The following is a 26,479-nucleotide window of genomic DNA, read 5'->3' on the forward strand; positions in this document are numbered from 1 at the left end:
TGCATCTAAGTGAAGGGAGAACTTCTGACAGACAACGGGGAAGAAACCTCTTAAATTGGGTCTGCCTGTGAAGGAGCAACAGTCTGAGACAGAGCTAATCTGTCTTTCCTGAGATTTGTCAAGTACCTTGTTACTTTCTTAAGAAGTATTAAGAAGAAGGAAGAGACTAAAGGACTTCTGCTTTCTGACAGTGCTAGGGATGGAGACTTGTAGCTTTGTGCAACAACTCAAGTATATCTTATCTCCCTCCTTCCTCCCAGCCTGAAGACTACTTTAAAGGACACAGCACTGAGCCTCAGCTCATGTATTATCTTACACTGGCCTTGATGTCAGGTGTGAAACTGCTGAGATTCAGTGACAAGAACCAGTTTGACATGCACCAAGTACAGCCTTGCTTGTTTATGTAAATGAAAATGATGAAACTGTGCTTGCTTTCAGAGCACGCGGAATTTTGTACTCAAATGATTCAGGTAGTAGGAATAAGAGGTTGACCACTACTGCAAGTAAATTAGAAGCTATTGATTACCCTGAGGAGACAAATCTCCTATGGTGTTTAATCCTATTTGGATCCCAAGATTTACTTACTTTGTATCACACGGAAATGTGAACAGGATAAGTGCTGAACCTAAATGTATGATCAGACACAACACTCTTAGGACAGACAAAAGCTTTTGTTATCTGCATTCTTCTGCTCTGATATATCATGACTTTCTCTGATATAATTATCTGCTGTAGAACTGAATTTTTGAAATTGTACTATTAATATAGCTTAAACTTCTGTGGTAACCACATAGACATTTCACACTACATAACTGTGACAACCATTAAATAGAAAGGAATGAGTATGTATGACTTCTCATTCCTAGAGGCAGGGAAAGCATTTGATCAAAGAGGCTGAACTCTGCCTGGCATGTGAAATAGTAAATTCAACACCATTCTCCTATTACAGTATTTCAGTACCCTAAAAATTATCATTGAAAACTAAGGCTAATAATTTTTAGAGGGGTCTCACGAGTCACAGAATCCATTCTGATATTCTGTCTAACCCCACGCAATAGATACATTCAGCTTTCTCAAAACCAAGAAACATGCTGAAGACTCAGAGTAAAATGTTATGTTAGTTTGTAATAAGCTAACATTTTTAAGAAGTGTAAATAATTTTAATAAGGAATTTTAAAGATTTATTGTATAAACAGTCTTTCCCAACAAGTACAAGTTCAAGCTCTACCTAGTTTACTTAAAGAAACAAATCCTTACAAGAGTAGCAAGACAACAATGGCTATTTTTATTTCACATAAACTAAGCTACAAACAACACAGACCAGCCTTTAAAGAATTGCTCTTCAGAAAGAAAAACTACTGATGAAATAAGCATTTTCAAATTTTTATTTCACCTTTTGCAAGAAATATCCAGTGTCATATGACAGCATGTGTATGAGACCAGCTTATACTCCTTTTGAATACTCCTTTCTCAGCAAATCCCAGAAATTTCAGTTTCAGAATTGGAAAGCAGGTACACTGAAAAACAGCTCTCTCTTATTTAACTGTGGCCCATAAGCAAACCTCTGTTGTGGAAAGGGTAATTAGCAAGAAGCAAGAGAGGATATTTCTTTATTATAACTATCTTCAAGAAAGTAATAGCTTGTTGCATATTTGCCATACTTTCATCTCACTCTCACGCATGTAGGCACACTTCTCTTTCACGCATACACAACGCATGAAAAGGATTGATTTAAGTTACTCAGTTGTAACTCTATACATTCAGGCTAAACACCAACTCTAGAATAAGGAACAAGATGCATACATTCAAGTATTTTCCAATTACTTCCCCAGTGTTCACTGTAACTCTCCACAACATGCAGTATATATTTGCATAATTTTGAAACATTTTTCTACTATTCACCAGCTCTCAGCTTCTCTTAAAACCAGGGTATTTTAACTGGTGAGTATTAGACTGCATTGAGCTATAAACACATGCCTCTTCCAAGCAGGAAAGACAGTATCAAAAGAAAGTCAGAAACTTTTGTAACATCACTAAGTTTTTAGTAAGTTTTAAGTTCTGATAAAAACCAGTAACAGAATGGCTCAGGATAATAAAATGAAAACAACTAACTCACCTTCCAGGAGGAATTCCTCTCTTTGTAAGATCTATTCGTACTTTCTCTCCCACATGTCTGTAAATCTCTACAATGGCTAGTATGGCAGCATCTCTCACCTGTGAATGCCAAATTTAAATTATTCATTTCCGGATTACAGAAACCTGAACAGCATTTTGCTGACAGCTCACTAATCTTTCAATTGGCCTGCACACCAACTCATTTCACAAAACAGTTGAAACAGTGAGAATGGAAAGGAAACACAACTGTTAGTTCAAGATGGTAAATGAAAAATCCTAGAAATAACAGCTCTAGAGGGAATTTCTGGGAATGACATGAAGTAAGAATAAGAATATCAAAAATGTGCTGTATTTAGGACACTATCACACTAGGCAACACTTCCAAAAGTTAGTCCCTGCACTCAGTCTTGATGCTTCATCTTGCCTTCATCTCTTTCTACAAACAGTGAGGCAATTCTGTAAAATTAGGTATCTGACTGCCCACAAGAGTAGGCCAAAGTGACCAGCATTTCCTGTACTTCCTTCACAAGCAATTACCATAAGCAATTAGGTGGTATCACATAAGCACAAGAATAGGAGTAAGACGAGATAGGGTAAGGGTTAATAATAGCTAAAGCAAAGAGACAGCTTGCCTTTTACAAAAAAAGTCATCACAACAAAAAGTGCCAAAAATGCATGTTAGTAAATGCCATTATTCTCTATAAAGAATTTCTGGAATTATTTTGGTATTTTTCTTTGTAACAGTCTGCGGTAAAACCACAACCACTCTATCAAGATATGAACTACATCTTCACTAAGGATCAACAAACAAGACAAATTCTTAACTGATTTTCTCCAGAATAGAGCAATGCTATGGTACATAGAGGAGACAAGGATGTTGCTGCACCAAGAAAATAAGCATAAAGACCTCTTCTGTTTACTTGCCCATCTCCTACCACTCCTGCCTTCTTCCTTTCTGTATTCTTAGTATTCTTTCTCCAACTCAGCTTTAGAAAAATCAAGAGACTATTTCCATTCAACAGTTTTCTGAAGCTCAACATATGTAACCACTACAACTATATCTTGATTTTCACTTCAGATGTTTTTGCTTATTTAAGCAATTTTTTAACTACAGTCCTATAGAAAAAAAATATCTGTTGTATACAAGCAAGCCTATCAGCTTTTCTTAAATGCCTACATTTATTTTGCATTCAGTTCTCTCAAACTGCAGTTGCAGAAGCACCAGGAAGTAACGGAATGCTTACCTGGCTATTCAAGTCACCAAACGCTGCACACAGATGTGGTACTAACTTGCTGAGGCTTAATGATTGTGCCCCGTAACTGAAAAAAAAAAAAAAAAAAAAAGAAAAGTAATTATTTTTCTGACAGAAAATCAGAAAATGAACTTTTAGCTTGTCATTGATATAATACAAACATATTAATCAAGCTTTATCTCTCTCTTAATAGTCCTTCGTCTATTTTTAAATCAGACACAAATATTATACCTTTAGTCCTTCTTTATGAAAGCTTGCAGGTAAAGTTGTTCAACTTTTCCTACTTATTATTTTAATTGAATCAGACTTCCTAAAGTATTAGTTTCAGACAAATAGGAAATTCAGAAAAAGAATAGAATCCTTATGTCTCCATAGAAACAAAAAGCTTACATGTTTAAGGTTGCAATAAGACACAAACACACTCCTTCTCGGGATCGGTAATTCTTGTGTTTAAAACCAACAGCAAGGCGTTCCCAAATGTACTATAAAACAGAAATAATTGTCTTTCATTACCAGGAGCACAAAATGATGTAATTCTACTCGTTTTCTATAACTACATTAATATCAGTTACAAAAAAAAAAAAAAAAAAAAAAAAAAAAAAACCATAAGACAGGTCCACTGGAAAAGTAAAGGCACTTTGCAGATAAAATTAAGTTATAAAATGTACAGCATGAAACACAATACAGATTATTGTTATGCCAAAACAATTTCTAAAAGTGTTCATCACAAATCTAGCTATGTATTTTTATTGCATGAGAAATGGCTTTAAAAAAATGCAGAATTGGTACAGTTAATAAACACAAAACAAATATTAACATTTTCAAACTACTGACTGAAGCAGAAGTTGCTATATTGTTTTGGCTTCATGTTGTTTCCCTGCCAAAATTTCCTCTCATCCATTTTAGCTCCTGCTTATCCATACTCCTGCTGTCTACTTCTCTCCTACTTTTAATTTACTTCTTCATTTTTCAGTTATTTCTCGCCAATTCATTCTAGTTTCTTCGCTTCCATTTCCATTATGATTTCATTTCTCCTTTTGTGCTGGTGTTGCTTCCTGTAGTATGATTCTCTGGCTCGCTAAACCCTCGTTTACCTTCTTGCATCTTTGTTTTCCATTGCCTGCCTTTACCCTTTCACTGTACCATTTATCCTTTTACCTTTCCATTTCCTTGTCGTTCTCTAGCTGAATAGAGTGTAAAGAGTGTAAACACGAAACTTACGAGACTTGGGATTCTCAGTGGTGTTTCAGAGCAGATGCACAGACTCAAACTGCAACTCCCCCAGCTACACCGCTGCCATTACAGCCTCCGTCAGCTCTCGAGCAGAGCATCCAAGGGGCGCGTTGCTTAGCAATGGCTGCACACTGGCAATGGCACAGTTCGCAGCAGCGCAGGCACCACCCTCCTTCCTACCCCGGGAGTGCTGCAATTACGATGTATAGTGACTACGTAAAATCTTTCCGATACAAATGATTGCAACTGTATTTGGCTTGCCGAAAGAAAAAAAAATGCACACAAACAGCTACTGATCAACAAGGCAGGCAGCATTAGGAGCAGGGAACACTGCATCCTCTTTATTAAAGAGGGAGCACACTTCACAGCAGACTTAAATTTTCCAACTAGAGCCTACTTGATCACTTTGACTCATCTGTGATTTCTTGTTTGTCTTATACTACATTACATTCAGAGAAAACAAGCCTCAGATAAATAGAATATATCTTGCTGAAATTACACAGCTTAACAATAAAGAACAGGATCTTATGGAAGAAAACATCCCTCCACTTCAGGACAAATGTGAAAAAAGGAAATAGCCACAGTAGGTGTACAAAAATACTGCCAGAGAGGCAACTGCAGAGTATGGAAATAAACAAAGCAGGCTGAAAAGAAATTTAATCTTTCACTAAATTAAGCCTGAATTCATCTAAACAGAGAAATTCAAATGGCTTCTCAGAAATTTCAGCACTCATGTCTCACTAGCAACAGTTGATGCCAACCTTCTTTTATCCTATTCATGCACTTATACCAGCTCTATTCATATTTTGAAGGGTTCCTGCCCATGGACAGCTATGTCTAGCTCTTAAAACAAAAAACAACTAAACAACACAACAACAAGAAAAACCCAAACACATTTAAAACAAGAAAAAGGAACTGACAACAGGACAAATTAAGTACTATTCAAAAACACACTGGAACAGACCAGAGGAGATGATCAGGAAGAAACTTACAAGTCTTATCCCCAAAAAAAGATTCCACCCAGCTCTTCCAAAGGGATGTTTCTCTGCAGCAAAGGAAGCCTAAAACTCTGTATTTCAGTGCTGGAGGCACAGGAAAGACTTCTCTGTTTTGGTCCCTGCTGTGAGGATGATAGAGGCTTTTCATCCAATTTTTTCATGATACATAAGCTGTCTTGAGACAGACACCTGAAGCTGGGTTTCCCCCACCCTAGGGGAGTTACCAGAAAAGCCATACCTTCTCTTTATGCATGCTGTTCCTTGGACCCCATGAATCTTGTATTCTTTCCAACACTGCAGGAAAGCTTCAAAGGGGATGAAAGTTTCTTTCTATCATAGAATCACTGAATCACAGAGTATTCTGAGTTGAGAGGGACCCTTAAGGATCACAGACTCGAGCTCCTGACTCCACACAGAACCATCCCAAAATCAAACCCTATGTCTGAGAGTGTTGTCCAAACACTTCTTCAACTCTGACAGCCTCAGTGCCATGACCACTGCCCTGGGGAGCCTGTTCCAGTGCCCAACCAACCTCTTGGTGAAAAACCTTTCCCTAACCCCCAGCCTGACCCTCCACTGCCCCAGCTCCATGCTGTTCCTTCAGGTCCTGTCGCTGTCCCCAGAGAGCAGAGCTCAGTGCCTGCCCCTCCACTTCCCTCATGAGGGAACTGCAGGCTGCCATGAGGCTTCCCCTCAGCCTCCTCTTCCAGAAGCTGAAGTGCAGCCTCACAACAAAGGCTCTCTTCAGAAACTGAAAGATGCACCACTAATCCAGAGCTCATTTGCAAGGAGGGCCTATCGTCCTATCACAAAGAATCACCAGTTTCTTTATCAGTGATTGTTTTAAGAAAGGTGTCTCCAAGATGCTATGCAATTATCCGAAGGCTGTTACTGTAGAGGTAGGTATAGTTTCAGGTCTGTAAGCAAGGTACTTCAGAGCATCTTGGTACATGAACTTGTCCCTTGTGAGCGACTGGCACTTAGGCATGAAATAAATAACATATCTCTTGTCAATGAATATGATCAAAACTGCAACTCATCAACAGATAAAGGCTAGGCTTTATGGATGATGCGCTGATGCCTAAATCCCACTCATATCTGTAAGTTTCTATACTTGCTTAAAATGCAACCTGTTTTTACTAGCAGGCAAACAAAGCAACCACAATTTTCTAACTGCAAATGAAGTTTGCAAAATCATATTCCTTGTGCTCAAACATTCAAATTTTATCTATGAATAAACAAAGCCAGGAACTAGCAAGCAAAAGAACTTCATTTTGGTGTCGTGTCCCCCCCCAAAAAAAATACACACAAAAAAACAAACAGACACTCCCTATTAACTTCTGCATTTAAACTCAGAAAGATTTTTTTTAAGAAATTAAGAACTCAAAGAACACTTCTTACTGACAACCAGGCTCCCCAGAGTTCCACATAATATCGGTCCTCAAACAGTGAAGTCCTGTTAAACAATCTTATGAGTAGATGTATCTATATTTAGCACTTGGAAGCCACCCAGTCCTAAGAACTGTGAAAAGGTTTGCTTAATTTGAACTTCAACGTAAGAAATAAGGCAGAGGGGAATTTATCCCCATCTCAGTTTGTCAAAGGTTCACACGTATGTTTGTCATACATTTAGAAAGCCAGATTTTCTGTGTTAAAATGCACTATCTCAACTGTTGGACTACTAAGTGTCAGGCACAAAGCACATTTTAAAATTAATTCCGAGCAAAATAAACTTACTTATTCTCATTATGCTATCACAGATCCAGTAGGTTGTTTCAAGCATCCTTTAATTAACAAAGTCCTGCCACAAGACATGACATGACAAAATTCAGGTATGATATTCAAAACCTGCAGAATTGTGCTGTGCCAGGTTTTTATCTTCAGCTGAACAATGCATCAGTGTTAATCCATTAAGAATACCTTTAACATTTACACTATTAACAGTCACCATAACATTGTGACGTATTCAAAGTCAAGCTCATGCATAAGTAAAAAGCTCAATGGAGGCCTATATCTGAATCTCTATAAAGTGAAAGCATACCATGGGTGTAGCTGCCTCATCCATCAATTTCAATATGAGATTCTGTGCTTGCTCTCGAACTTGGTCTTTGGCATCTCCCAAGCGATCTATCAAAGGCAGGAGAACTACAGGAGAGAAAAACAAAAAAAAACAAACAAACAAAAAAAAAAAAGATGAAACACTTGCCCAGTAAACATTTTGTAATACTGAAGGACAATTCCTTAAACACGTTTGAAATATACCTTATTAAAAAAAAAAAAAAAAGCTGACTGTAAGATGGTCAAAACATTTGCAACTCTGAAATGTATTTCTGAATATGTTACAAAATGAACAACAAATGCATTGAACCGAAATTAAAGAACACAGCATTTCCAACAGGCTTAAAAAAATAAAGCTTTCTGTCTTAAAAAACTGTATGAATGACTACCATTTAATCTTCAAAAACTATGCCAGCAGCTTCTGAATGTCTGGCTTTTCTGAAAAATAACGCTAAAACCTGGGGAGCAGTGGGGAGAAGTAAAGAATAGGATAGGACAAAGAACTACTTTCAAATCATTGGGATTTTGCTATTTAATTACAAAAATTTTAGATGTTTTAAATCTTCCTGTTCACTCACTGTATCTTGTGGAAACTTGTCCTTCCTTCAGTAAAAGTTACAATTTCAAAACAAGTGCCCTCAAATACTATTTAACTAAAATTATTCAAGAGTTGATGACTTCACATCCTAGAGATTAGAACTCACTAAAAATTAAAGGACTTGCCAAATCTTTGATTTGCTTATCCACAGAGAAAAGTTTTTAATTGCAGCTGATAAAAAAATTAACGCTATATGATCTCTAGGAAAGCTATCTGAATGAATGCTGAGATCAGCATTGTGTAAGACATCTTGCTATACTGGTTCCCAGTTCTCTGTATGGCGCCTACATGCACACTTTGTGGGATTCTTCCCCACAGTGCTTTCAGTACAACTTCTTGAAAACAAGCAGCAATGACACTGAGCACACTGCTTTTTGACAGGGATTACAACTAATGGGAAACTGATGGAGATGTTATCTCCCACTTATCTCCCATGGGACAGTGCTTTTACAGTCACTATCAGTACCTGAAACACCACTTGGAAAAATCAGTGTCACAGGCTAACGTTAACATTTACCTCTTAACAGCTCAGCCTTTTGTATGAGCTTTTGTTTCTGATCTGATTCACAGATTTCTAAGAGCTGAAAGTATCAGAAAGGTAATTCTAGCTGGAACTCTTACTCAACGCAGATCACGACACCCAGCCTGTAGTTCTCCTCCAAATTAGTATTCTAGTCAAGCAGGGGCCAAGTTTGTAATTACCATGCCATTTACTTCAAACTTTAAAAGTAGCCTAACATTCCTAACATTTACCAGGAATCTTTTGAGGACTCTCTCATATTCCACCACCAGCTAAAGAAGTTACAGCTAAAATCACCTTTTACTACTTATGGTGTTACATTTCGGAACACATGAGAGTAGTCGACAGTTATTTTTTGTTTGGTCCCTCTCTCAGCCTCTGACTGCTATTCAGCTCACAGAAGAAATAACTCTATCACCCTGCATTTTGAAAGGGAAATCTGAAAGAATTGTAATAGAACTTGATGATTATAATGACAATGATAACTAAGCAGTAGTGGTGCCAGCAAAAGAAAGGGAAAAGAATATGTAATTCAGGAGGTCTCCTCAGTCCTCTGCTTCTACATAACAGTATTAAACCCCCCAGCTGTTTCTGTAGTGTGATAACTGCTGGACAAATACATTGCTGAACTCTGATTTTTTCCTCTTACTGTATCTGAATACTTTCTAATTGTTACAATCTAAACACTTAATTCAACTGGCTCTGGATATTCCACTGACGTCTTTAGCTATCACTATCAAGCTTTTGCATTTTTCATCTATTTTTTCTTCCCTTTCTGCTCTGAATAAGTTATTATAGCTGTCTTCATTATACACTGTGAAAAGAAAGGGTGTCCCCCCGTGTCCTCCCCCTCCCCATTTTGTGAACACCGAAGAAACGTCCAGAACCTCAGAAGTCAGTTTTGGGAGTACACAGCTGACCCCTCCTAAATTTCCAGTCACAAAACAAAAATGAACACTGAGAAGTTGTTCCAAGGGAGGGCAGCACAGTGAATGCCTGTCCTGCTGAACACCACTCTTTTGTGACTCATTAGCAGGCTGAGTCAGTTCATGGAGCTGTAGATACCAGGGCTTTGCTGTAATCACGAAGGCAAGCACAGAGAACAGCTACTAGAAGATGCTGAACAGAGATGAGGTCACTGTGTTGCACTAAGCTATGACACAGCCTGTGGATTACTAAACACACCAGCCTTTGTCACTCTGGGAGCTCTGACACAGGAACTACCTGTTGCGGCAGCTGCTCAAGGGCCTGCCTGTCTGCAGCCTTGACTTGTTTTCCCCCTAAATCACAAGTTGTTTTAAGAGCACGTATATGGCAATAGACATATTAGACATAATTGCATAAGACAAAGGAATACAGCTTTTGAGTGCTGGCAACCATCAGCTGGTTTTCAGTTTGGTAGTTCATCTTTTCTGTCAGAGTAAGCTCCAATAGGAAATGATTCTAAGTTGGTTGCCTATCAATAAAATTTCAAAGTGATCAACTAGAAGGGGATTGCCACCAAACATATTTCAACTTGAACTCCTAATGTCTTCATCACTTGTTTTGCAAATGTCATAAATGTTTATAGCAAGAACTACTTTGATTATTGCTTTTTCTGCATTGGTGATGAAAAATAGCCAGATAGTGTTAGCTAGCCTTTCTACAGGCAAATGGGAAACACATCTCCCTACCCAAATATTCCTAGACCATTTTTAAGATGCTTGGGTCCTCTTTAGCATCCTGTTTTGCTAATACCCCTCTCTTTTCCCCTACTCTAAGCATCCTTGCCTAGCTTGCATTCAGTGCCTCCTGGCCTCTTGCTCCACTCTAGTTCTGTCCAACCCAAGGCCACATAGCACAAGAAATTTTGAGTTCTTAGAAGAAGAAGCCCTTAAAAGAAGTCCTAAGCTCAAAGCAGCCATTACAGTTTAGCTTCAGCAACTACAGTACAACACACTCTACATCAGGACAAGCCAACACTACTACTAGAAAGCAGCAGCTTTGCCCACTCACCACCCCAGACACTGTTTCCCTCTCCCAGCTCAGCCCAGCCCTTGTACCAGTATGTGTCTGTTTACAAGCAGACCTGAGGACATACTGGGGCATTCCATCAATAAGACGTGTCCATCAAAGGCAGGAGGTAAGAGATATGTTGGAACTGAGTCCACAGGACCAAGCTAGGAGATTTTTTGGCACCTTAGGAAGTATATACTGGGTATTTGTGCACTAGAGTTCATTAAAAGATTTTTTAACTTGGCCACCTTTAGGTGGGTTTCTATCCTTACCAAGAAAAGCTTAAGTCATAGTTGCAGTACAAGGGCACACTGCACCAGAATTGGAGTTCCTGCTCTAGAAGATTAGTGCTATTACTTCCCAAAGAACAAGTGACCTGAAAACATACCACTAAGAACTTTTATATCACGTTTATCCCCCAACTTTATTCTAAATATAACTGAACAATTATTTTGGCTGGTAGTTCTCCTTTATGTTTTATATGCTTTCTCACCGTCATTATCAAACTGATGTCCTTCTCTATGCTGCTGTGCAAGTGCTCCATTTGGTTGTTTCTGCCATCAGTCTGCAAGCTAAACAGTCTCAAATAGACGTTGGAGTTACACAAATGTGAGGATGAAGAAGTAGCATCATCTATAAAGGCACTATGCAAGGCAGTAGTATCCCAACTTATCCAGTGAAGTATATTATCTGTCACATACAGTACGGATTCACGTATCCCTACTGTTTTATATTAATCTTGCTGAGCTTACTTCTTCCATTGCCTGGTTTCTTTAATTTATTTCAAATGGATTTGGAAAACCCAGTAACGTTTTACAACTTTCTTTCTTTTATTAATTTCTGCTGATAACGCAGAATTATTCTTTGCAGAGCCACAAAGACCTGTACCCCATTCTACCTGCCCTCGCACCACATTTTAGCATATTGTCAGTCTCCTATCACTATGAGCCATTCCACAGGTTTTCCTGTTAATATGTCAGCATAGTTATACAAAGATATTATAATTTTCTTCAGTGAAGAAATCTTAAAGGTGTTAGTAAGCATGCTGTATAGCACACATTAATTGTACCTGGTCTACCTCCAACTGACCTGCTATCTACATCTGACCTGATATTTATTCCTTTTCCTTTCTAACTGCATAAATAGTTAGGTTTGTATTACATCCTTAACAGAGCTTGTTACCCAATTAGTTTCTTCTCTGTTGTTTGTCTTCCTTTTCTTGGCTTGGTAAAAATAAATAAATCTTCATTTATACGAATTCACATAATTATTTTTGCACTACTAGTTTGACAATAATGCGAGATTTAGAGCCAAGAACAGCCTGGAGAGTCAGAGTAGAGCCTTGAGAGATTAAACAGTTATTTCCTCTACAAGGACAGAAGATAAGAAACAAGTAAATCACAGAATTCAGCGCCTAGAGTGGCACCCCATTTATTTTTAAAAATTCTGAGCAGCTTTACTGTATGATCCCCTGAAGCAAAGAATGCCACAGGTAGCACAAACGATTTTCTTTTGTTAAACTTTAACAGGAGTTCCTTCTTTTACAACACAAATATGGAGTTTTTCAGTGTGCATCATTGCTCACAACTCCCCCTTATTCCCTCTCTATTGACCACTGCTCTTTTAAGTGCCCTTCTTGCATATACCTTCTCCTGTCTACCCCTTTCTGTGAACCACTTTCAGAGAGTCCCTGTCAGCTCTACTGGAGTTGCAACCACAAAGGTTCCAGACAGCTCAACAGGATGTAAAGAGCTTTAAACATCATAGGGGTTGTGTTGTTGTTGCCTTTTTTTTTTTTTTTTACAGCTTTAGAGAATCTGTCACCAAGACAAGAAAAGTCACAGCTTAGAACAGCTCTGACCATTACGTATGATCATTAACCATAAAGGCAACTAAAGGAAATTTAAGAATTTTCTGAGATGTTGCAGGAATTTCATCTTTTTGTGAAATTCAGAAATATAAACACAATTCAAAACATCTATTCTGGGGAAAAAAATACAAATAACTGAGTCTCCTTTTGCAGCCTTTTCTAAAAACAAAACAAACAAAAGCAACCATGCAAATAAACAAAATAATACTCTTATTTGAGTAAACATTTCAACCAAGAGTAAGGGCTTGTACTCTTTTTCATCCCAGAAAAAGATTAGACTACTGAAAACTAGACTTACCTAGCTAGCAGTTACCAAGCAGGAGGTGGACCACATAATCCCCTTAGACCACAGACTTCAGTAGACATAAAGCTCTAATTAAAATGATCCACAAATAAAACCTACAATCTTTAACACAAGCTAAAGGTAGCACCTATGTTCTTACACCATTTTTAGATGACTGTCTTGGAACATCGTAAGTAACTACATAGCACAGGAGTGGCAAGCAACTATATAGTTTGAAATTAATTACAGAAAGGACATTCCTGGAACCCTTAAAAATTCCAATCACCACGTACAAATTAGTAATTACAGGAAAAATGAGTATTTACAAGTTAATATAAAATTATTCAAATTCCAACAACAGCAATGACATACCTATACATTTACATCCCCAGCTATTGTTTTAAACTATGATTAGCTCAGAAAGCTTCCTACATGTTCAGCTACCACTGCTGGGAGTGGATGGGCAACATACTACCTTTTGGTCTTAAGGAAAAGAAAGTTACTTTTCACTTACCGGTTCCTATATAGGATTTAAAACGTCCTGATAGTCTGTTGACAAAGGCACCTAAAACATCTAATCCCAGTAACGACACCTGTCAAAACAAAAGCATGAGATACACAGAACAGAAGACTAGAGATTTCTTTAGAATATACTTTAAAGAAATTACAGACTTCTGTATGCAAACAAGCTGGACCACTATATCTTAAACTAATATCTTAAACGTATCTTAAACAAATAAAAAAATGAAAGTTCCAATTAGAGAGCTGATAATTTCTTAAAAGCTTTCATTAAGACAAAGTTATCAGCATATGTTTGGATCAATTATATTTACATATACTACATCAGTCCAGATTTTTTATTACTTCTCTTAAAACAGGAAGAAATTAAATGTTAGAAAATCAATGTTTTACTATTTGCAACTTGGAATTATTAAAATTTAAATGATGAATGAAGAGGACTAAGGAGCTGGAAGAAGCTCTTCATTCTCTTCATTTTTCTCTCTGGATTGTGTATGAGGACTGCAATTCCATTCCCCCTTTCTTTAAAAAATGACTGCCAGATATTGTTTATCACAGTATAAACTGTAAATCAAAATCCCTTTTAAACAGGGACCAGCACCAGGACAGACATATTGCTTTAGGCCTCACCTCCTCTACCAGGCACCTAAGCTGCTGAAAGAATAATAAAAAAATAAAACAGAAAGCCTTACAAAAAAAACGGGGGGGGGAGAATGGATGAGGAGCAGTTCCCAGATTCAGAAAAAGCAAACAGCTTAACAGTTTAAAACAAAAACAAAAAAATAAATAAAATAAAATAAAATAAAATAAAGCCCAGATGTTACGTGCTTGTCTCAATCTGGTTAACCTAGATCATCCACTGAAGTGATTGCATCTTTTACCAAAGTCCCAAGAGAACAACTCAGAGAAGCTAATGTTATCTTCCCTAGCAATTCAGACCACAGCATTTGTCTACCTGCTTTGTAAAATATAGAAGTTTTATTTCTTTTCACTTGGTCTTGTTCAAAATTCAAAAAACAAAATAAAGCACAAAATGCTACTGGAATTCTGAGCAATTCCCATATACCAACAGAAAGTAGATGAGACGACAATATCCATTTATCTAGAAACAAAAACGTAGTCAGAAATGATCAGTTAAATAATTCTGGTGAGGACACTTCTTCTCCCCTTTTATTATCCTGTATACTGTTCCAAGACTTCATTCTTAATTTCCTGTAACTGTTCATTATGAACACAAAAACCTACGTTGTTGAACCTCGTGGTTAATGCAAGCTGCTGCCCATGAAGAGGCAAATGCCCAAGACCTCCTGAAACTTTTGAAACTTTGGCGTTTGTAATTTTCCCCACAAATACACAAACAGAATTACTCCCTCCTACTAGCTATTTATTTTCATAAAATTTGGAACCACATTTTCTTCAAGAACAATGTTCTCTTAAAATCCTTATCCGTAACAATTGTCCAGACTAGAGGAGAGGCCAAAAATAATTTGACTGGGGATGAATATGAGGAAGAGTGGCCCACGTACGCAGTACTGTATGATTCTTGAAAAGGAAACTAGACAACTAAGCCCTCCATAAAATATAGGATCTGAAGCAACCATAAAATTAAAAATATTTTAATGAATTTAATATTAGTAGATCTCCATTTAAACAGGAGATGGAAAATTGAGTACAATTTACTTGGAAATTTACTCGTTTTTATTACATACTAACACAGAAGAGTATCCCTGGCTTAAATTACTATGTTGCTAACAAGTAAATGCAGCTGAAACATAGTAGAACGAGAAAGCAAAATACTGTAATTGATAACTTAAAATATAAATCAGCTTTTATGGTAACATCAAGGCTTTCCATTAATGTTCTTTTCCTGATTCTAAAGCTACACAAGACTTGAAACAAAATCTCAGTATAAAACGTGATGCCTGAAATAAGAATTTGTTTTTGAATATACATACTGTTTTCCTATGCATCTGTTTCCTTACTATGAGCTCCACCTTAGGTCTAAGGCGTCTTTCAGTGACAATCTTTAAGACACCTTTTCTTCATAAGTATTCTGTTGTTTATTAATGCATAAATCTGCAGCATCTCCCTCTGTAACAATGCATACAGTTCCCTACACATCTGATTATATTTGTAAAATCTCTCGTGATGACTTTGTGCAGCAGCTCAGAGATTAAAAATTAAGAGGAACACATGACTGCATTTCATTACAGATTTTAATGTGTTTTCAGTCATATGGCAACAACACAAGTGTTCATGCATGTTCACACATTTTGCAACAAAACTAGATTTCACAAGTTTTATGGTATGTGGTGACAACACACGTGTTCACACATGTTCACATGTGTTGTGACAAAATGTGAGCAGACGTGTTTTCAGACTTCATGACGTGTTCATGCGTGTTGTGACAAAATGCATTTTCACATCTTTTCAGGCATATGGTGAGAAAATGCATGTTAATGTATGTTGTGACTAAAGGTATTTATACGTGTTTTCAGGCATTTGGTGACAACATGCACGTTCAGTGTTCATGCATGTTCACCTGTGTTGTGACGAAAAGAAAGTAGACATTTCAGTGCTTTGATGACAAAATGCATATTCATGTGTGTTCAGGTGTGTAGTGCTAAAGGATATTTTCATGTATTTTCAGGCATACGCTGACAGCACACGTGTTCATGGGTCTTGTGACAAAACGCATTTTCACACGTTTTCAGGCATACAGTGACAACACCTGTGTTCATGCGTATTCATGCATGTTGTGTAAAATACATTTTCACACCTTTTCAGGCATAAGGTGACAACAGATATGTTCACACATGTTGTGACAAAACACATTTTAATGTGTTTTCAGGCATTTGGTGGTAACAGACATATATGATTTCAGAGCTCTGATGACAACACACATGTTCAAGTGTGTTGCAATGAGGTACGTTTTCACATATTTTCAGCTGTTTGTCAATAACATGCCAGGTGTGGACACATCTGAACACGTGTTGTAATGATACACAATGTGTTTTCATGGATGTGGCAACAACACATGCTCACTCATGTTCACACGTTCATCCTATGGAAGCAACACATGGTCACGCGTATGGAGATGTGTGGCTACAACATGCCTGTTCACCTCTGAGGTGGCAACACATGCTCAGGCATGTTCAGGCATGTGGTAGCAACACATAGAATCATAGAATCATAGAATATCCTGAGTTGGAAGGGACCCTTAAGGATCATCAAGTCCAACTCTTGACACCGCACAGGTCTACCCAAAAGTTCAGACCTTATGACTAAGTGCACAGTCCAATCTCTTCTTAAATTCAGACAGGCTCGGTGCAGTGACCACTTCCCTGGGGAGCCTGTTCCAGTGTGCAACCACCCTCTCTGTGAAGAACCCCCTCCTGATGTCAAGCCTAAATTTCCCCTGCCTCAGCTTAACCCCGTTCCCGCGGGTCCTGTCACTGGTGTTAATGGAGAAAAGGTCTCCTGCCTCTCGACACCCCCTTACGAGGAAGTTGTAGACTGTGATGAGGTCTCCCCTCAGCCTCCTCTTCTCCAGGCTGAACAGACCCAGTGACCTCAGCCGTTCTTCATACGTCTTCCCCTCCAGGCCCTTCACCATCTTCGTAGCCCTCCTCTGGACACTTTCCAACAGTTTCATGTCCTTTTTATACTGTGGTGCCCAGAACTGCACACAGTACTCGAGGTGAGGCCGCACCAGCGCAGAGTAGAGCGGGACAATCACCTCCCTTGACCTACTAGCAATGCCGTGCTTGATGCACCCCAGGACACGGTTGGCCCTCCTGGCTGCCAGGGCACACTGCTGGCTCATATTCAACTTGCTGTCTACCACAACCCCCAGATCCCTCTCTTCTAGGCTGCTCTCCAGCATCTCATCGCCCAGTCTATACGTGCAGCCAGGGTTTCCCCGTCCCAGGTGCAGGACCCAGCACTTGCCTTTGTTAAACTTCATGCGGTTGGTGATTGCACAGCTCTCCAATCTGTCCAGATCTCTCTGCAAGGCCTTTCCACCCTCATCAGAGTCCACAGCTCCTCCAAGTTTGGTGTCATCAGCAAACTTGCTCAAAATACCTTCTATTCCTACATCCAGATCGTTTATAAAAATATTGAAAAGTACCGGCCCTAAAATGGAGCCTTGAGGGACCCCACTAGTGACCGCCCGCCAGCCTGATGCAGCCCCATTTACCATAACCCTTTGGGCCCTGCCCGTTAGCCAATTGCTCACCCATCGTATGATGTTTTTATTTAGCTGTATGGTGGACATTTTGTCCAGTAGGATCCTATGGGAAACCGTGTCAAAAGCCCTGCTCAAGTCCAAAAAAATCACATCAGCTGGTTTCCCTTGGTCCACCATATGGGTGATCTTATCATAAAAGGAAATCAGGTTAGTTAGGCAGGACCTACCCTTCACAAACCCATGCTGGCTGGGACCAATGACTGCTTTGTCCCCCAGGTGCGCCTCAATAAGTTCAAGAACCATCTTCTCCATGATTTTACCAGGCACTGACGTGAGACTGACAGGCCTGTAATTGCTAGGGTCTTCTTTCTGACCCTTCTTGAAAATTGGCACAACATTTGCCAGCTTCCAGTCTACCGGGACCTCTCCAAATTCCCAGGATCGTTGAAAAATAATTGAAAGAGTTTCCGCGATGACGTCCGCCAGCTCTTTCAGCACCCGGGGATGAATCCCATCCGGACCCATGGACTTGTAGGGATCCAGGTGGAGTAGCAAATCCCGCACACGTTCAGGGTCGGTTGGGAGTTTGTCATCCCCACCGTCCCGGTCCTCCAGCTCAGGGCACCCTGGGTCCCGAAGCCCATCATCGGCATTGAAGACAGAGGCAAAGAAGGCGTTAAGCGTCTCTGCTTTGCCTATGTCATTGTCTGTGAGGAGACCTTCCCTATCAAGGAGTGGCCCTATGTATTCTTTAGTTCTCCTTTTTCCATTCACATATCTAAAACACACACGTGTTCACACATGTGGAGTCATTTGCTGGCAAGACATGTTTACATGTGTTGAGGTGTGTATTGGGAACACTCATGTTCTCATGTGTTCTGCTGTGTGATGGCCACGTGCCTGTTCATGGATGTGTCAGCAACACATGATTCCACCTGTGGCAGTAACACAAGCGTTCACATCTGTGGAAACCTGTGGCAGTAGTGCGTGTTCACACATGTGGCAGTTACACCCATGTTCGTGTGTGGCAGCTACCCCCATGCTCACGCCTGTTCAGGCATGTGGCAGCTACATGCACGTTCAGGTGTACGGTGGCAACAAGCGTGCTCAGGCCTGAGGCCTGGACATGTTCAGGTATCCAGTGGAAATAGCCTTGTCTAGACGTGTGGTGGTAAGAGACGTTTTCACATGTGTGGTTGAAATGTATGTGTTCAGGCACATGGCAGCGACACCCGTATGGCATGCACTTCTGCAGCTTGAGACATTTTTCCTCATGTTCTGACCTGGTCCTCTGTCTGCCTCTGCTCTGTGTCACTGCTGCTCGCTCCTTTTTGTTCAAATGCCTTTCAACTTCAGCTCCCACCTCACTCACCAGTGGCCCCAGCTGTTTCTTGTTTCTTGCCTATTTGCCCAATTACCATTCCAATTTTCCCTTCATTAATGAAACCTTCAAACTCCTCCTGCTGGCACTATTCTGTTGAACAGAAGATACGACACACACTTGTTATACCACATAAATGCACAAACACAACAGCCACTTTCTTGGTCATCCAGTATCTCTCCCCCTTCAGCGTTGTGACCAACAAACCCAAGGAATACTCTGCTTTGCAAAAAAACAAGGAAAAAAAATCTCCCGCTCTGACACAAGACCAGTGATGTTTTATTCGCATGTATTCATCAAGAAGAACATCCACGTTAGTCCCATAAAGCCAGTGACCACGTATGTCAGTAATAGAAGGATGTGATACCCTCAAGAATAAGCCATCAGTTCACTGCTTCAAGCTACCCCGAGGTATTATCACAAATATTATCACTGCTCCAGTTTTCTGCATCTGACAGGTATTTCTAAGTCTGAGGAAAACAAATACTGGCAAAGTAATGCCATCAGCCAACTCTCAATACTCCGCATCCAACTTCTCTTTAAAAAAAAATCAGAATTCTTTCCCCTTCATTTTTTCCCCACTACTGTTTGCAGCCTTGGGAAAACGGCCATTTAAAAAACAAAAAATCATGAAAAATGTTTGGATTGCAGCAACAAATCAAAGTCCCAGCCGATATATAACAAACCAAATCATAGCACCAGGATGCTAGGCAAATGATTTCCAGTTCAGTGGGCAACCCTGCGATCGTAATGAGGTCTGAAACGAAAAGGTTGAATTGTGCACCTCTTCTGGGTACTCCCTGGTGTTGACAAGTTTCCGAGCATCTTTGGAAGCTGCTACATCGCTGGTTGCACAGTGGACATCCTAACTGAAGTCCCCAGGACACCCCTTACAGACAGCCTGGGAAAACAGCTCATCTCCCTCTCTGTGAGGCTTCCAGTGTTCTGTAACAAACTTTCACTCCATGCCATTCCCAGACAAATCAATACATGTTCTTAATCCCACCTTACTGATTTGTCAGCAGCTCCAACTGGTAACTGATCTCCTCTTCAATGAGAAAGATGAACGTAGACATTTTCCTGATCAGCTTTCATAGTTTGGAACTACTGGCTGAGTTTTGCTAATTAAACCGCTATGAATAGCTATGTGGTGTTTTTACCATGCTAGGCAGCTAAACACCACAACCACTCTCTCAGTCCCCCTCCTTAGATGAAGGGGGGAAAAAAGTAAAGTAAAGAACAACTCACAGGTTGAGATAAAACCACAAATAAAGATTATGTGGAAGTGCAGAGGAAAGAAATTACTCTCTGCTTCCCACAAATGAGCAATGCTTGACCACGTCCTTGAAGCAGGGCCTCAGCGCATGTAGCCGGTGTTTGTGAGGAGGACCGACATTTTCACGAGAGCCCACCCCTCCCCTCTTCTTCCTTTTTCCACCTTTTATTGTGGAGCATGACATCATATGGTATGGAATATCCCTTTGGTTGGTTTAGGTTAGCTGCCCTGGTGATGTTTCTTTTCTTACTTCTTTTTGCCCACCCCCCAGGAGGGTTAAAGAGTCCTGATGCTGTGTCAGCACTGCTCAGCAGCAGACACAACACTGGTGTGATACCACTGCTGTTCTAGCTACAATCGCAGAGCACAGCACTGTATGGGCTGCTGCAGGGGAAGTTAACATCCCAGCCAGACCCAGTACAAGCAAACTTTCAAAAAGTAAAAACACTATTAAACTTGTGGCAAAAAGATTTTGACCTCTTAATTCAACCCTGCTGATAACAAGTCCACACTTGGTTACTTAACCCCTCATCTCTTTTCATTCATTACCAAGTCTGCCAAATCAGCCGTTCTGTTCCTATTTCTTCCAGTTCCTCTCCTCGTGTTTATTTGAGGCAGAAACTGTCATAGGATGTCATGTCTTCTCAGACATTGCACAGAGAAGAACCAAGAGCTCCCAGATCTCTCCTCTTCTTTTTCAGGATGTTCAGATGGAGCACTTCATGTAGAAGAATTGAAGTTTCACACTCAGTAGAGTGGGAACAAATATAGCACGTCCAGGGCAAGTTATGTTAGTTACTGCCTCATTATCCATACCTGTCACCCCCAAGAAAATAATGCACCTTCTTGTAACTTTCTCTAAATATCCCCTGCTTGTAACTCCAGTTCATCTAGCTCAGCAGTTCTGACAAATAGGCCAATTACCGGCCAATATCATCGCCCAATTAAACTGCCATGCCAACTGGGAGGGATTAATTACTTCAGGACTTTGAAGACCTTCAATAGGACATTAAAAAAAAAAAAAGATGTTAAGTAGGAACTTCTAGGAATATTCACTCCTCAGCAGAAAAAAAAGGCATCCAACAAATCAATATAAATACCATAATTAAAAACAAAGTTTACTGAAATACTTGTCTCGAGAATACATACAAGCCTGTGACACTCATTATCTTCTGTCATCATTCAGGCCCCGAGCTTACCAACAAACTAAGACCTAGCAGTTAAACATCGGACAGGATACTTCACTTGGAAGGGAGCTACAAAGATCAAGTCCCACTGCATGTAACATCCATGCTTGTTTAAGATGAAATATGAATTTTAGATCCAACCACAATTCTTCAGAATATTCCTTATTTTCATTTGGAAACATCAGATGCCAAACAACACCATCATAGACAGGGACACTGGAACTGATTGCAAACAAAACATCCAACACCTCGTGCTGTTGCCATTAATACTGCGTGTACAATATACTTTGAAATGCAGGTTTTTTTTATGTATAAAGAGCCACCAATAGGTGACACGCAGAAAAGGAGACTGTAAGAATATAGTAAGAATTATAATAATCATCATAATTTATAGAAGTCTACTTATAGAATTATAATTGTCATATTATAATATAGTAAGAATTATAATTATTAATTATAAGATTTTATAATAACCTCATATTTTGACTGAGGCTTGGGAAGGTTATCTGGCCTACAGTAGATTCCTCCTTTGTTGTACAGTCCTAACAGCCAACATCACTGTCACTTTACATCAACAGTGAGCAGAATGACTTGCTTTACAAAGATAAAAAGAAACAACCACCACAACACCTTGAAATTTCCTTTTCAATTCCCGATTTCATCAATTTAGAAGTTCAGGAAACAACTTTTATGTTATCCTACATGTTTTAAAAATAACTTGCCTAACTTTGACATTTATTAACTGCCAACAACTATCCTCAGATTAAGAATTCAAAAACAAGTAAATCATCTTTATCCAATCCACATTACTCCCTGTAAGTAACCTGACCTTTAGGAACAAATTTGCTCAAAAAAAAAAAAAAAAAAAAAGCGAGATACATGCAAATACAGCTGAGCCTGATCATTTTCAGGCCTCAAACTTAGAAGTGCTATGTGCAAACACAGCCAAGTACATAGCATTGTCAAATCTAAGGAGTAAAAATAAGTATTTCACAAACACACTGCCTTTGCAAGGTGTTCCTTTGTTTTCCTCCAGAGATTACAGAAATAGGAAAAAAAAAATACCATAAACGCCATGCACTAAGTCCAAAGGACTAAGTCCTAAGGACAACTTAGGAGACAAGACAGCAACTCTGGGACTCTGCGCAGCAGGAAGGGTGGCTCTTGCCCTGCTGCCAGACCTGAGCTCAGCAGTACAGATCAACACCGCCACCAGATGACGAGAGCGCAGACCAGCGACAGTTATATACAGCAGGAAAAAAAAGAAAAGAAAAAAAAAAAAAAACACGCAAAGACGAATGCGATCGCGTTTGGTAATAAAGCTACATTGTCTATCGTTATCGGCTGACCAACAGCAGAAAAATTGACAAATATTACTCCCCCCACGTGTCCACCATAAATACTGTTTTCCTGTATGTCAGCCAAAAGCGCACCAGGAAAAAAAGCCAAACATGAGTCATCATCGGGTAGCTATAAAAATACCGTGTAACTTCTCGTCTATGACAAAGTCACCTAAAGGCGATAGAAAAACTTTAAATTTACAACTGGAACCCGAAGAAGCAATTCAGTCATTAAGCAGAGAGAAATACCAACACAGTGAAACAGCACTCTTTAGGGCCTGCAGGAAATCCTGGGAATCCCAGGAAACGTTACACCAAGCAGAGAGCCCAGCACGGGAAGGGAATGGGAGGGGTAGCAAAAAAAGAATTACTAGCTATGTTATAGCTATGCTATTTCAGGCTAAGGGAACAGTTGGGGGGGTGTCCCCCAAGAGGGAATGTGCTGCCATGTTCAGGCAACGATAAAAGGAACAGAAAGCGAGAAGTGTTAGTCAAAGCCAGGCCAGATTCCCGACTCTCCGGGGGAGGAAGGGCTGGAGGACGGGCCAGACGCCGGCCTGTCCGTGTGGCCAAGGAGCGCCCCGGCCCCTCCCCGCCCCGCACCTTGAAGTTGCTGGAGTTGACCCACGCCGCCAGCTCGTCGATCACTTTGTCGAGACGCTGCGGGTCCTGCTCCACGTCCGGGGACGCCGCGGGGTCGCGCAGGTACTCGAGCAGCTCCTGCCCGACCTGCAGCCTGCGGCTCACGTCCTTCTGCTGCACCTGCTGACAGAAATGATCCATCCCGGGCGGCTCCGGGCCGGCGGGACGGGGCGGGACGGGACGGGGCGGGACGGGACGGGACGGGACGGGACGGGACGGGGCTCCAGCTCCTCAGCGCCGCAGGGCCCGGCCCGACCTCCCCCGCGCCACGCCGCGGCGGGGCCGGCCCGCAGCTCGCATCCCCTCGGACCCCGGCAGCCCCCGGTCCCCTCCGCGGGGGAGCTCCGTGCCAACGGCCGTCCCCTCCTCCCCGCGGGCCGGGCTGGGCCGGGCCGAACCGAGCCCCGCAGAGCCGCCGCCGCCGCCGTCCCGGGCAACTTGCGGCCCCGCCGCGGGCCGGCGCCGGACTGACGGGGCGGGGCCCGGCACTGGGCGGGGCCCGGCACGGGGCGGGGCCCGGCACGGGGCGGGGGCTCCTCATAGCCCCGCCCCCTCAGCGAGCCCGCCCTCTCCCGCCCCGCCCACCGCCTCCACGCGGGTGGTGGCCCGCCGGAGGAGGCGCATGCGCAGCCCGCCCGCCCCGCTGTCCCCGAGGCGCTGAGGGGAGGGGCCGGGGGCTCTGAGGGGGTTTGGCGGCCGCAAGGGGGGCGGGGGCCTCAGGGAGGGTGCGCGGAGCACGCCTGTGGGTTGGGTGCCATAAGCTCCGTAGCGGCTGGAATTGCTGTTTTGGTATCAGTTTTAAATCACAGACCCACAGAACCATAAAGCTTGCAAAAGACCTCCAAGATTGCCTACTCCAACCATCACCCTCCCACCACTGTCACGCACTAAACCATGTCCCTAAGCACCACGTCCGACCTTTCCTTGAACACCTCCAGGGACAGTGACGCCACCACCTCCCTGGGCAACCTGTTCCAATACCTGACTGCTCTGCTCTTTCTGAGAAGAAATGTTTCCTGATTTCCAACCTAAACTTCCCCTGGCACAACTTGAGGCCATTCCCTCTAGTCCTATTGCTAGTTATCTGCGAGAAGAGGCTGACCCCCAGCTCCCCACACCTTCCTTTCAGGTAGTTGTAGAGAGCGATAAGGTTTTCCCTGAGCCTCCTCCAGACTGAATTAACAAGCTGAGTGACCAGCGAGCTGGGCTGGCCACAAGTCCTGAGGGCAAAAGCAAAAGACTCAGTAGGTTGGAAGTAGAGCAACTCCTTTCAGTGGCAGAAAAGGGTGATGCCATCCCTCCAGCGCTTGGAGACATCACATTACACTAAAATGCAAGCTGCTGTTTGTATAGGCCATCCTTTTCTTCCCGTACTATCACATATAAGGTCCTTCCCTTGTTTTTACACCCCAGTTGGTGTTTATTTGGCCTTACATAAACAAGGTCAGGGAAGTAATATTTTCCTTTTTCAATGATAGTCATGTCATGAAAGCCCATAGTTTCAAGACAACACAGTCTGGCTGTCTAGCTTGCCTCATTAGTGCTAATACTGGGGATGGGTGAGACTGCAGGAGAACGAGGTACTCCCTTCATTTGGCTGCAGGATTTAGACAGGTAAAAAACAAATTTATAGCAACCACACCTCCAAGCTGAGGAGCCACATCTCCAAGCTGCAGTTTCACAGCAGTTTAAACCAAACTAAATTGGTGCTACAGTGGTCCCACTTGCTTGCATCTCACAAATCCCATTTTCAGGAATGTTGCACATCTGTTCTGTCCCATGCGCTGACATCTGCATGACCTCACAGAATAGAGATCTACATCCGCAAGCACAACAGAAGGCAAGACTACAAGCAAGCAACCCTTTGCTGATTTTGGTGCGATCTAGCACATTTGGGATCCCTTCCCTGATTGGACCCTAGGCATTGAAATAATAAAGACGAAGGCATTGAAATAGTAGATACATTTAAAACAGAAATGTATGTGTTATGCTTTGAGCCTATTGTAATTACACCAAAAGATTATCAGTCCCTCAGTTTGTTTTCACAGCTGGATTTCCCCATGCACATATAAAGAACTATAATTTTGGATGCAACTGAATAGTTCTTGTCTTGTGTGTGCAATGCCATTTTCTAAGAAGGGCTGTAAAATGTTTGCATATATTTATGGATTTCTTTTATTGAAAATGTGACCCATGAAACAAATAGAAATAGAAAAACAAACAGCAAAGAATAAATGTCTGTATTGTCTTTTTTTTTTTTTTTTTTTTTTTTTTCACTGCATTAGAAATCTGATTCTGCGGTATTGTCAGTTTAAAGAGTAACTTTCTCACTGTGATTTTCAAAAGTAACTGCCGATTTAATAAGCTTAACTAAACAGAAAATAACTGAATAGATTGTACTGGCCTCTTAGAATATCAAGAGCTGTAAACAGTTTCAGTCCACCAGATGAACTTTGCAGAAAAACAGTGAAAACAACAAAATGCCCCCCTCCCCCAAAAAACAAACAAACAAACAAACAAAAACCCTTTCTTGTTGTCCAAGTTAATGTCAGTCTCTTAAGATAGAAAATCCTGACCAAAAAAGTGGTGGAAAGCTCATGGCAGTAGCTTCTCTGAACTTCTCTTGATTCAAAGCAAATAAATTTATTAGATAATCTAATAATCTGTGAATGGCACTGAAGCTGAGGGGGAGGGTAAAGTATAACCAGGTACACACTTGAAACGTTGAAACTATTTTGTCAGACCAAAGACAACGTTGCACATTTATGTTAAGGGTAAAAAGCCATGCTGGGATATATGGCTTTTTTTTTTTTCTCCATTTTATGTCACAAGAACTTTTTTAGAAAACACAAGAGGAAATAACTTTTACAGCCTTGCTGTAAAATCAGAAGATTAAACTACTGTATTTCATCCTGACAGCACTCATGCCTTTAGATACTGGATGGATGTTGGTATAACACGTGAAAAATGGTAGCCCTTTTACTGCTGAGGTGTTCTGGTACAATTCTGACATTTTCCT

General features: G+C 41.0%; 1 protein-coding gene across 25 annotated transcripts in view; it reads right to left on the minus strand.

Moving 5' to 3' along the window:
* The window catches only part of CLASP2 (cytoplasmic linker associated protein 2), a 139,232-nt gene extending 115,308 nt beyond the window's left edge, over positions 1 to 23,924 (minus strand). For 5 of the 25 annotated variants that reach the window (XM_084511533.1, XM_084511536.1, XM_084511531.1 and 2 more), the window contains exons 1-6: positions 23,422 to 23,748; positions 13,438 to 13,516; positions 7,641 to 7,744; positions 3,759 to 3,850; positions 3,360 to 3,435; positions 2,117 to 2,214 (exon numbers count right to left, since the gene is read on the minus strand). In XM_084511533.1, the coding sequence (XP_084367659.1) occupies positions 2,117 to 2,214; positions 3,360 to 3,435; positions 3,759 to 3,850; positions 7,641 to 7,744; positions 13,438 to 13,516; positions 23,422 to 23,601 (629 nt within the window). In that variant the 5' untranslated portion in view covers positions 23,602 to 23,748. Of the gene's footprint in view, positions 1 to 2,116; positions 2,215 to 3,359; positions 3,436 to 3,758; positions 3,851 to 7,640; positions 7,745 to 13,437; positions 13,517 to 23,421; positions 23,754 to 23,868 lie in introns of those variants that run through there. The other 20 variants (XM_084511559.1, XM_084511545.1, XM_084511558.1 and 17 more) reach the window with 7 other exon arrangements.
* Between the last annotated feature and the right edge of the window lie 2,555 nt (positions 23,925 to 26,479).

Source organism: Aythya ferina, assembly GCF_964211825.1.
Source record: "Aythya ferina genome assembly, chromosome: 2".
NCBI classification, from domain to species: domain Eukaryota; kingdom Metazoa; phylum Chordata; class Aves; order Anseriformes; family Anatidae; genus Aythya; species Aythya ferina.